This window comes from Chanodichthys erythropterus, chromosome 8 (genome assembly GCF_024489055.1).
Source record: "Chanodichthys erythropterus isolate Z2021 chromosome 8, ASM2448905v1, whole genome shotgun sequence".
NCBI classification, from domain to species: Eukaryota; Metazoa; Chordata; class Actinopteri; order Cypriniformes; family Xenocyprididae; genus Chanodichthys; species Chanodichthys erythropterus.
The window spans coordinates 2,613,966-2,626,041 of record NC_090228.1 but is presented as its reverse complement, the minus strand read 5'-3'; the positions used below and the strand labels follow the sequence as shown (position 1 = coordinate 2,626,041).

The 12,076-nt window shown below is 42.4% G+C and overlaps 1 protein-coding gene across 3 annotated transcripts in view; it reads left to right on the top strand.

The window, feature by feature from the left end:
* Positions 1–2,726: 2,726 nt before the first annotated feature.
* grm8a (glutamate receptor, metabotropic 8a) overlaps positions 2,727–12,076 on the top strand; it is a 225,392-nt gene continuing 216,042 nt past the window's right edge. The window contains exon 1 of one of the 3 annotated variants that reach the window (XM_067391411.1): positions 2,727–3,233. In XM_067391411.1, coding sequence (XP_067247512.1) covers positions 2,727–3,233 — 507 coding nt within the window. The remainder of the gene's footprint in view (positions 3,234–12,076) is intronic. The other 2 variants (XM_067391413.1, XM_067391412.1) reach the window with 2 other exon arrangements.

Here is a 12,076-nt window from a genome sequence, read left to right as displayed (position 1 = left end):
CACCTCCATCTGAGAGCAGAAAGAAGGTAAGATCTCACATCTACTGCACTTCCATGTTAGGATGTTTTAAAATATTGCTTTTATACTGCATTTGTAATACTATAGGAGAAAACGTGATCTGCTCATTCTTTTGTTTGAAATGTTGCTCATGGAATTCATTGGAGCGCGAAAACTGTCAGTGATCAAGAAGATAACTGTTGTGTTTTATTGCGTTATTGAGAGCTAAATGAATAATGTAGTTGTGTCTATTTAGCTCATTTGTTTAAATAGTCACTTAACAGCACTTTATTGTTTCAGAAACAATAGTTGCGCTTTTAATGAGATTGCATTGGAGATGCATATGAAGAAATGAGCGAGAATGCAGAGGCTGTGTGTGAATCATTGCATTGCATCAAAGGAATGTGCGTAAATACACACGCATGCATGTTGATTCACACACACGGACTGTTATGTTTGTAGTTCGTTTCTCTTTTAAATTCAGAATTATGAATTAAAAATGCATATGCTTAATATATAGAATTGCACTAACAGACTTAGAACTCTTAAATGCACGCCATTGTATGTTTTTTCCCCTCAACTACAGTTGTAAGAGAGAGAGAGAGAGAGAGAGAGAGAGAGAGAGCTCTGATTCCTATGAGACAGGTTCTCCTGGTGGAAATATAATGGCATCTCCAGTGGAGGATGGTTCTGCTTGACACATACTGATTCGTGTAAATTAAAAAGAGAAATGGGACACACTGCGTCTGCCAGGGTAATAACTCCATCTGTCTCTGATATAACGACAGAAGAGAGGGAAGACCTGAGCTCTCATATAGAGATTAATTCGTGCAAACTAGTGGAATATTAGGCTGAAACAAATCCAATTATGCATACTTCATCGTATATGCAAATTCACAATTCAAAAAGGCAGCAGTGTGTCCCTGCACTCGAGAAACCAATGCGCAATGGTCTTCCCTAAAGATGAAAAAACTGAGCAGTCATATAGAACAGAACCATATACAATAGAACAGAACAGAACAGAACAGAATGCAGCCATACAGAATCAGAAAAACAGACGTCATTGGAATATTGTTCTAAAACAGAACAGTGTCAGTAAATGTTGCTAATATAAAGTTCCCAGTAAGATCCAGGGATAATGAGGAGACCTATCCTGCGTAATCTATAGTGTCTGGGTTAGTGTGGGGATTTCAGTGGCTCACCAGGAGAGCCCAGTCTCATTCAGAAGTGTGCAGTGGACTTCCTTTACGTCGTGGAGTGATGCTCTTGGCGCACGGAGGCGGCAGATTGCGCAGCATGTTTCTCTCTCGGAAGCGCGAGGATGCGCGTAACTGCGCTCGTTGCGCGTGATGTGGAGGTGTTTCACGAGAGCTTCTCTCTGTCTCGACTCTCTAAAATGTTTTAGGTGTTTGGTGTGTGCCAAAAACAGTAAATTAATACCTTGATTTTGGAGCCTAGTGTGGTTTATGGCAAAAGGAATGTTTGGAAATGTAAACTAGTATGACACACTGCAGCAAAAGATAGAAATAACTAGCTTAAAACTTTTTTTTCTTTGTTGAAAATACTAACGTGCCTATACACTCTAAAAAATACTGGGTTAAAAACGACCCAAGTTGGGTTGAAAATGGACAATCCCAGCGATTGGGTTGTTTTGACCCAGCAGTTGGGTTAAATGTTTGACCCAACCTGCTTGGCAGTTTTATTTAACTCAACTATTGTTTAAAAATTGCTATATGTCTGGCTTAAAATGAACCCAAAATATGTTGGAAATTAAAAATCAGACACATAATTACTAGAGGCAACAGTAATAATAATCAAAAGGTGAACATTTATTAATAAATGTTTATTATTTAATTGTTATTTATTAAACTTATTAATAAATGTTCATTTCCAGCATACTTTGGGTTCATTTTAAGCATCAATACAGTATTTTTTTTTTAAACAATAATTGAGTTAAAACTACCCAGCAGGATGGTCAAACATTTAACCTAACCACTGGGTTTGTCCATTTTCAACCTGACTTGGGTTATTTTTAACTCAGCATTTTTTAGAGTGTGGATATCTGGATTTCCCCAAATTTCTAAATATGTGCATCCTGACAAAAAAACAAACAAACAAACAAAAAAACCTGTTGTTATGTCTGCCATAACTCACCTTTTTTACTCTCCATCCCAACTGTAAAAATCAACCCGGCAGCTCTATTGTCCACAAATAGACACATTTCCTCTCACTGTGAAATGTCTTTGGTTGCCTATGCAAATGTGAGGGAAGAGGCCTTGATTTTGTTGTTTATTCAATGAGGCAGAAATGAAGGACCACACTGAGCTCCAAATGACTGTGATGTAATTTCCTTTCTGTCAAGATGTCCGTGTGTTTGATAAGTTTGCTTTGTTACTTGCATATATTGTGTCTGACTCATGTTTGATTTCTCTTTGTGCAGCCACTCATACAATGTTTTTGTTTATTTAGATGCTTCTGAAGACGTGAGAGTTTTGGAGATTGATGTTGAAAGGCACTTCTCGTTATATCACCAGTCACATGACATGTACACCAGCTGTTTGTGCCCCATGAGAAGCTCCTGTGGCCACACCCTAAATGGTCAAGGTGCTCAACTTCAGCTTTGAAATGGGCATGGATGTTCCTGTCCACCTGCTGCTGCCCCGTTAATCCTCAATCCCATCACCTGGAATTTTCGGACCTACCCTTTCTCACATAACAACCCTGTGGATATGGATCTTGTCAGCTCAAGTCGGACTCAATACCAGCTCCTCTTCTTCCTCTGCTACTGGTTACCAGTCTCCCTCCAGCGGGTGGAGACGCCACCCATCGAGTACGCCCACTCTATCCGTCTGGATGGCGACATCATCCTGGGTGGCCTGTTTCCGGTTCATTCCCGGGGTGAGCGTGGCGTTCCCTGCGGGGAGTTAAAGAAGGAGAAGGGTATTCACAGACTGGAGGCAATGCTGTTTGCCATCGACCTTATCAACAAAGACCCAGAGCTGCTACCCAACGTGACACTGGGCGCCCGTATCCTGGACACCTGCTCACGGGACACCTACGCCCTGGAGCAGTCGCTTACCTTTGTGCAAGCTCTCATTGAGCGCGATGGCTCGGATGTACGCTGTGCTAATGGAGACCAGCCCATATTTGCCAAGCCAGACAAAATCGTTGGAGTCATTGGTGCGGCCGCCAGCTCTGTCTCCATCATGGTCGCCAACATCTTGAGGCTTTTTAAAGTAAGCAAGCTCACCTTGTTCTTCTGGGGATTGGGAGAAGGGTGCAAACTGTAGTTGTGAGATGTCAAGTCCAGGTGTGGGAGTAGGTAGTATCCTGCAGCTTTTGTGAATTATAGTCATAGTATAGCATAGTGTAATGAGCAATAATCTGGGCTGGGAGATGAAAGGGTGTCAAGACCAGCCTACATTTGCCAACTTTGACAAATAGTTTGGGTCATTGTGTCTTCATCATTTTTGCACATATGAGGTCTAATCTTACCTTTCTGGGACCTGGGAGTGGGGTGTAGTCTGTGATTGTCCTGATTTTGCTGAGTTAGACGCATTCTTGGGTCTTGGAACAACATTCCTGTCCGAAAATGTAATCCTAACTATATACTTACCCCTAAACCATAAGTTATCCTTAAAATCAGAGGGAAACGATAGGTGAATAACACTGATGTAGAAGCACCTAACCCTTGTTGTAAGCCTAAACTTGACATAAACCGTAAACTTGTCCCTCAAATCTGATTGGTTGATTGGAATGTTGATCCAGAAACATGTTGTACTTGGGGAAATCAGGTTCTGTGTAGTCTGTAGCTGTTGTGAATAGTGGTTGTACTGGGCTTTGAAAGGGTGTAGGTTGAAACCGGGTGTGTCTCATACGTTCTGAAAAGTGAAGCCACGGGCTCTTTGATCGCCCCCTGGAGGCTGGATGCAGTACAGGTCATAAACCCCGCCCTCTCAATGCAGTCGAATGAGACTTCAGTGAAAACTTAAAAATAAATTCTGCTTCAAATAAAACTTTCTGAAAGATGGTTTTGGTCATTTAAGGTAGTTGTTATCACACTGATATATATTCAATTGTTCGTTTTTGTGATGATTTAGATTTTAGCTAGCAATTTGATGCTATAAAAACGGGGCGTGTCGTCATGATTCGAAGTTGATTGACAGCTTGTCTGACGACTGTCGGAGCTTCGAGGGGAGATTGAAGATGTATTAACTAACTGTTAATTTTCGATTTCTTTGTCATTAACACCAACAAAATGAGTTGTTCAGCAGTAAACTGTACTAACTGACCTACAGGATCTGACGGATCACTGAACTTTTTTTCTGTAACATCAAATGTGGGCGTTATAAGTTAATTAATAAATGTTATTAGTTAAGATAACACACCTAATGTTAACCATGTCGGGAAAAAGCAGGTGATCGTTATCTGGCAGTTACTTATTATTTTTATGGGTATAAAATAATAATTAGCAGGACAAAACTAATGATAGCTTACTCTAATTACAGCAATCGGTATCCTGTAACGTAGTTGAACTTGATTTAAAATGGCAGGACCGTTTCTGACGATTTAGAGTTGTTTCTAGTGGCATATTATATTGATTTTATCTACTGAATTTGCTGTTTCCAAAATATTATTGCTCTAGAAACAGAATAGCGTATTATTTTATAAGTAGACTTTTAAATTGTGTATAATTTTTATAGTCTATTTAAAATACATGAATGATGACGCAGTCGTCTGGGCGGAAGTTTGATATCGCGACTCCGCCTCCGGCTCAACTGACGATTCCTTCTGCGCATGCCCAGGCTCCAATTTTTTTTTTTTTTTTGACGTATTGGTTAACGTGTCAGCGCCCATTCATCAGCCCATTTTGGCTTCAGTTCAATACAATGGAAGGAAGCGACGTCGCGTCGTCCATCTTTTTTTACAGTCTATGGTTGAAACCTACAATTTAGACTAGCCAGCATTTGCCAAGTTTGACAAAATTGTTGGGGTCATCACGGCAGATGTACCTCCATCATGTTTGCCAAAAGTATGATTTTTGAGGTAAACAGGGTCACATAAGAGGTCCATCCTTGCCTTTCTGGGGTCTGGGAATAGGAACAGAGGCTGCATTTACACTTGTATAAAAATCAGATTTTTTCACATCCAATCTGAACCACTTCCAAATGTGGTTTTAAATCAGATACATATCCGATATTTCAACATCTGATGTCTAAACGTGAATATCCAATTCCACTTTGAATTTCAAGCCACCACAAGGCGAGGGTGACACTTTATGTTGTATTATGACGTGCATAGAGGTAGGCTAGTAAGAGCTGTGCATGTAAACCTCACTCCCCTGAACTCAAGAGGCACTCTAGCGACTGACGCTAGGGACTGCGGTCTTTAGCCTCCCTGTTAGAGCATCCGACTCCCATGCCAATGGGCCCGGGTCCAAGTCCTCATTTACAGCAGGCGTTTCGAACTGGAGTGGCTGCAGTGGTGCCGTGACCCGGATGGTAGTGAGGTTTAGGGGGGTGAATGTAACAGACGTAGGACCTACATTCGGAAGGACCTGGGTTTGAGTCCCGCTTACAGTGGAGGGGCTGCAGTGGTGCCGTGACCCGGATGGGAGTGAGGTTTAGGGGGGTGAATGTAACAGACGTAGGACCTACATTCGGAAGGACCTGGGTTTGAGTCCCGCTTACAGCGGAGCGGCTGCAGTGTTGCCGTGACCCGGATGGGAGTGAGGTTTAGGGGGGTGAATGTAAAAGATGTAGGACCTACGTGCGGAAGGACCTGGGTTCGAGTCCTGCTTACAGCGGAGCGGCTGCAGTGGTGCCGTGACCTGGATGGGAGTGAGGTTTAGGGGGGTGAATGTAAAAGATGTAGGACCTACATGCGGAAGGACCTGGGTTTGAGTCCCGCTTACAGCGGAGCGGCTGCAGTGGTGCCGTGACCCGGATGGGAGTGAGGTTTAGGGGGGTGAATGTAACAGACGTAGGACCTACAATCGGAAGGACCTGGGTTTGAGTCCCGCTTACAGCGGAGGGGCTGCAGTGGTGCCGTGACCCGGATGGGAGTGAGGTTTAGGGGGGTGAATGTAACAGACGTAGGACCTACATGCGGAAGGACCTGGGTTTGAGTCCCGCTTACAGTGGAGGGGCTGCAGTGGTGCCGTGACACGGATGGGAGTGAGGTTTAGGGGGGTGAATGTAAAAGATGTAGGACCTACATGCGGAAGGACTTGGGTTTGAGTCCCGCTTACAGCGGAGCGGCTGCAGTGGTGCCGTGACCCGGATGGGAGTGAGGTTTAGGGGGGTGAATGTAACAGACGTAGGACCTACATGCGGAAGGACCTGGGTTTGAGTCCCGCTTACAGCGGAGCGGCTGCAGTGGTGCCGTGACCCGGATGGGAGTGAGGTTTAGGGGGGTGAATGTAACAGACGTAGGACCTACAATCGGAAGGACCTGGGTTTGAGTCCCGCTTACAGCGGAGGGGCTGCAGTGGTGCCGTGACCCGGATGGGAGTGAGGTTTAGGGGGGTGAATGTAACAGACGTAGGACCTACATGCGGAAGGACCTGGGTTTGAGTCCCGCTTACAGTGGAGGGGCTGCAGTGGTGCCGTGACACGGATGGGAGTGAGGTTTAGGGGGGTGAATGTAAAAGATGTAGGACCTACATGCGGAAGGACTTGGGTTTGAGTCCCGCTTACAGCGGAGCGGCTGCAGTGGTGCCGTGACCCGGATGGGAGTGAGGTTTAGGGGGGTAAATGTAAAAGATGTAGGACCTACGTGCGGAAGGACCTGGGTTAGAGTGCTGCTTACAGCGGAGCGGCTGCAGTGGTGCCGTGACCCGGATGGGAGTGAGGTTTAGGGGGGTAAATGTAAAAGATGTAGGACCTACGTGCGGAAGGACCTGGGTTAGAGTGCTGCTTACAGCGGAGCGGCTGCAGTGGTGCCGTGACCCGGATGGGAGTGAGGTTTAGGGGGGTAAATGTAACAGACGTAGGACCTACATGCGGAAGGACCTGGGTTTGAGTCCCGCTTACAGTGGAGGGGCTGCAGTGGTGCCGTGACCTGGATGGGAGTGAGGTTTAGGGGGGTGAATGTAACAGACGTAGGACCTACATGCGGAAGGACCTGGGTTTGAGTCCCGCTTACAGTGGAGGGGCTGCAGTGGTGCCGTGACCTGGATGGGAGTGAGGTTTAGGCTTCACTACTGAAAGCTGATTATATTTCTCAGCAACGAGGTGATAATTTTGCTGTTTTTGTAATTAAACTGGGTGTCTATTAATGTAAACCAGTCATGCCTAAAGTGAATGTAAACAGGTGGGACATGACGGATATGGTCAGAAGATCAGATCTGTGCATAAAGACTTGCAGTGTAAACGTCTGTTGCTGTTATAGTGTAATATAGTGATTAACAGTCTGGGCCAGCCATTGAAAGAGTGTAGGTAAAAACCTACACTCAAGACTATCCCATATTTCTATCATATTTGCCATCATTATGAGGCTGTTAGAGGTAAGTAGGTCTAACCTTGCCTTTCTGGGGCCTGGAAATAGGGCGTAGTCTGTTGTTTATGGTCATAGTGTAGTGTAGTGGATAACAATCTGGGTTGGCATTGAAAAGGTGTAGGTTGGAAATGTATTTATTATGAGGCTGTTTGAGGGCCTGGGAATGGGGCCAGAGTCTGTAGTTGTTGTGAATGGTGGTTATAGTATAGTGTAGTGGTTAACAATCTAGATTGGGAGCCAAAAGGCTGTTGGTAAAAATGGCACAAGAGGCAATCCATGGCCATTGTATCCTTGAAAGAAAGTACTTAACCCTATGTTGCCCAGGGACACTTCTGCTTGCTTACTTTTAAGTCTTTTTCAGTTGTTCTATGAAGTAGACAAGGTTTTCATAACCACGTGTGACCTCACATAACTCAAACTACAGTTGTTTGAAATCTGTTGTGACAGTGTGTGTGTGCATGTTGGCCTGGAAGAATCTCAAGGCAGGATGATTTCGGAGAATGATGCTGCCCAATCCCTATTGTGTACATCTCCCTACCCAGCAGGAAGATCCCTGTTTCTGGTGAAATACGACAGTGAAATGAACTCCGGCATTTTCCTGTGCTTGTCTGTGGAAATTAAGCGAACCAGGGGGCTTTTTCGCTGTCATTATTTATGTATATAAACAGCTAAAGTTCAGCAGTGACAACCTGTTACAATCTAGTCTTTTCTAGAAGAACACCGCCTCTAGGAGTTGGAATGGACTGCGCACAGTATATCTCCCATAAAGAGGTGTATACGTGTCTGTAGACTGAAGTTCAAGTGGCCTCTTGACAACAATAGATCTGAACACGGTCATGTTTAATAAGCGGTCTAAATAACACTTCTGGCCGACTGCTCATTGTAGTTGTCATAGGAACAACTCACGGCTGTCCTGTGCCAATTAACAACACAATGTTAATGAAACTCTCTGCTGTTTATTCCACACTCATTAGATGACCATGGTTTGACTGATTGATGTAGACACGCTGTGCCGAACAACCCATCCGCAGTAAATGACGCATGTTCCATATTGCAAGCGCAGATCTTTTCTGTGACACCATGTCAGCTGCCAGACTTTGATATCAGGAAGCAATCATGTTAAACATGATTAGAAGAGACATTGTCTTGGGTGCTGTGCATGTAAATGTGCATTTGGCTGCGTATAACAGGTCACGGCCATGGCTATGTTATTGTTAGATAGTTACTTAATGTGACATTGGTGAGTGCTAGTATTCCTGTACATCAGCAGTGCATCATTATTATCCCTTTGACGTTTTTCAGATTTTCAAAAGCATTGGCTGGTTTGGATGTTTTGGACTGTGGATTATTTGATACTATAGATGTGGTCTGGCAAACTGCATTGTGAGTGTGTCAAAAAATCAGACCAATTATCTATAGATCAATGTTGTGGAAGTCTTAAACTTAATACAAATTTGAAAGTGCATTTGTGTGTCTTTTTGAATCAGAATTCAAATAAAAATGGCTTATTAATTTGCATAAATGCTAGGTTAAAAACAACCCAAGTTGGGTTGAAAATGGACAAACTCAGCAATTGGGGGTTGATTTAACCCAGTGGTTGGGTTAAATGTTTGCCCTACCTGCTGGGTAGTTTTATTGAACTCAATTATTGTTTAAAAATGACTGTATCGCTTGCTTAAAATGATCCCAAAGTATGCCAGAAATTAAAATGTATTAATATGTTTAATGAATAATAATTAAACAATAAACATTTATTAAATTGCTTATTAATAAATGTTCACCTTATGATTATTATTGTTGCCTCTAGTAATTATGTGTCTGATTTTTCATTTCTAACCTATTTTGGGTTCATTTTAAGCCAGACATATAGTCATTTTTAAACAATAGTTGAGTTCAATAAAACTACCAGCACGTTGGGCAAACATTTAACCCAACCAAAACAACCCAATCACTGGGTTTGTCCATTTTCAACCCAACTTTGGTTGTTTTTAACCCAGCATTTTTTAGAGTGTACTACTTTCCAGAATGACACAAAATTATGGTGAAAACTGACCCATGCTGAGGTGGGGGTTTCATGACACTTTAAATAGAACAACGCTGAATTTAAGTTTAGCCATTGTCATTCAGGTATCCACTGAAAACTCTTGTATGTAGATCTGCTAATATAAGAGATTCTCAGCTACTGTGATGCCAGCGCATATAGTGACTCTGAATGGGACATATGGAGTTCCCCGTCAGAACTCCTGTTTAGGTAATCGCTACAGCATTAGGATGCATAGCAAGAGGAGGGCCACAGGCTGTTAGTCCCCTGATTTCCATTCCTCTGACGGTCCCATCACACTGCAGGTGCAATTCAGAGGCAATTCATTGGGGAGGTGATTTATCAGGGCAGCCCTGCAGGTGGGGTCTTACAACATGAGATTTCTGAGGGCTATGAAGTGCCTCCAGTTGCAGTTTGGCAGAGTGAAAGAGGAAGGGCTCTTACATACATAATGCTGTTGTGTAATATATGCATGCCTCCCAGCTAACAGATCGTTCTGGCAAGGTTCTCCCGAAGTTATGAACAAACGTTCTTCCAGTAACGTTAACTGAACGCTTGTTCCATTTTCTGGTCTTTAATAATGTTCTAAAAACCTTAGCAACAAAAATGTTTGTGTTCATAGATTGTTTTTTTAAATGTTACTACTTGTTTTGGAATGTTCAGAGATCATTCAAAATTAGCGTTCACATGATGTTTGAAGAATGATAAAATGGAATGTTCGCATATCCAATAAGTTTTAAACATTAAGGGAACATTCAGAAATAACATAATGGGAATGTTATCAAAATTTTCTTAGAACATATTTTTGTTAGCTGGGCTCATAAGTGACTGATTTGAAGCACATCAGCACATAAATAAGAGTAAGAGTATGCTATATGTGTATTCTAAATGCTATATAAATGCTACATTAACCATGTGATAAGAAAATACGCTAAATAGCAAAATGCACAACACATGAATATTGAGTAAAATTGTCAATTTGTAATTATTTTATTTTAAACTATTTGACTTAAAATTGTAAATGATCCCATGATTTACTCACCCTCAAGCCATCCCAGATGTATATGACTATCTTCTATGGTTAGGGCGTATCCTGATTTGAAGCCCAAAAAAGTGCATCCATCCATCATAAAAATAATCCATACGGCTCAAGGGTGTTAATAAAGGCCTTCTGAAGCAAAGCGACTGTTTTTGTAAGAAAAATATCCATATTTAAAACTTTATTAACTATAATAACTAGCTTCCGGCAGACGGCCGTATGCATTGATATGCAGTGGAAGAACAACCTGTGTTTGTCTGGAAGAAGATACTCACATACACCTAGGATGGCTTGGTGTGGGATCATTTTAAATTTTAGGGTGAACTATCGCTTTAACTATCACAATTTTACTCCCTTTTGCACTGCATTCTGGGCTTGTGCTTTTTAAATGATGTAACTATGTAGGTAGCTCACTAGGTTTAAGAACGGATCACTACACTGCTCTGCCATCAGTGCCGGTGGGACGGTGGGTTTGGTTGTTAATTAAGATGCTTGTTATGGCTTTGATGAACCTCATGAGTGCGACGGCATTTCACTGCTCTCTGTTCTTATTTATTCAACAAAATTTAGCAATATTACATTCATTGCCAAACAATTGTCATGCATATTCATGAGTTCGGGCCCCAACACTCGGCATTCATTGTGCATTCAGACTGAACTCTTCCCAGAAACGCTTTCAAGATAGACTTGAATAATAATGATTTTCTTCTGAGTGTAGCATTCATTTATTTGTAATACAAAAAGCTGTTGAGAATAGGATTTGTGTTGTAACAGGAGTTTACATGTAAACAACGTCCTTTTATTGAATTTTTTTAAGTGCACATGCTTGCGAACGTTTCCCAAGTGTGAACGCATTCACATACTAACATTATTGTGCGGTTTTGCAAATAGCAGACAAATAGATGACTTTTATGACTCGTTTCAACATTTCATCTTAGTTGTGAGCAAAAGGGGTCTGGGTGATTTTTGACGGCGACGTGCAAAATCCGGCTGGATCAATAGAGCGTCGGTCATAATTGTGTTGCAACACACCAACCTTTGTGCTTCTGAAAGCCCGATTCAATTACAAGCCACAGGCATTGAGATTACTTGTTTATCCAGTAGCAACATGTAGCCCCGTCCATTCAGTCACAGTGGCTTTTACTTGAGGTTTTGCCTTGATGTAAAAGGGAACAAAGGTAAAATCACGCCGCATTCATGCTGAGAGCTAAATTGGCGCGTGTAAATGTTTTTTTATGAATTCGCTCTGCATCTCAGTTTGAAGTTAAAGAGAAAGACTAATGTGTTGCACAGCCCGTGAATTATGAAACGATTTTGTGTTTCATTACTCCAGAAAGACAACAATTAGATTAAAATGTAATTAACCAACAGATGCACATTATGTTGGGTTGAGTCAGTGAGACCGTTATCGTTAGTCTCTGCGTGTTCATGGAAAGGTCAGAATCAACCGCGCTCTTCCATGGCTTATTTAGACCATGAAATGCATAAATCACTCGCCT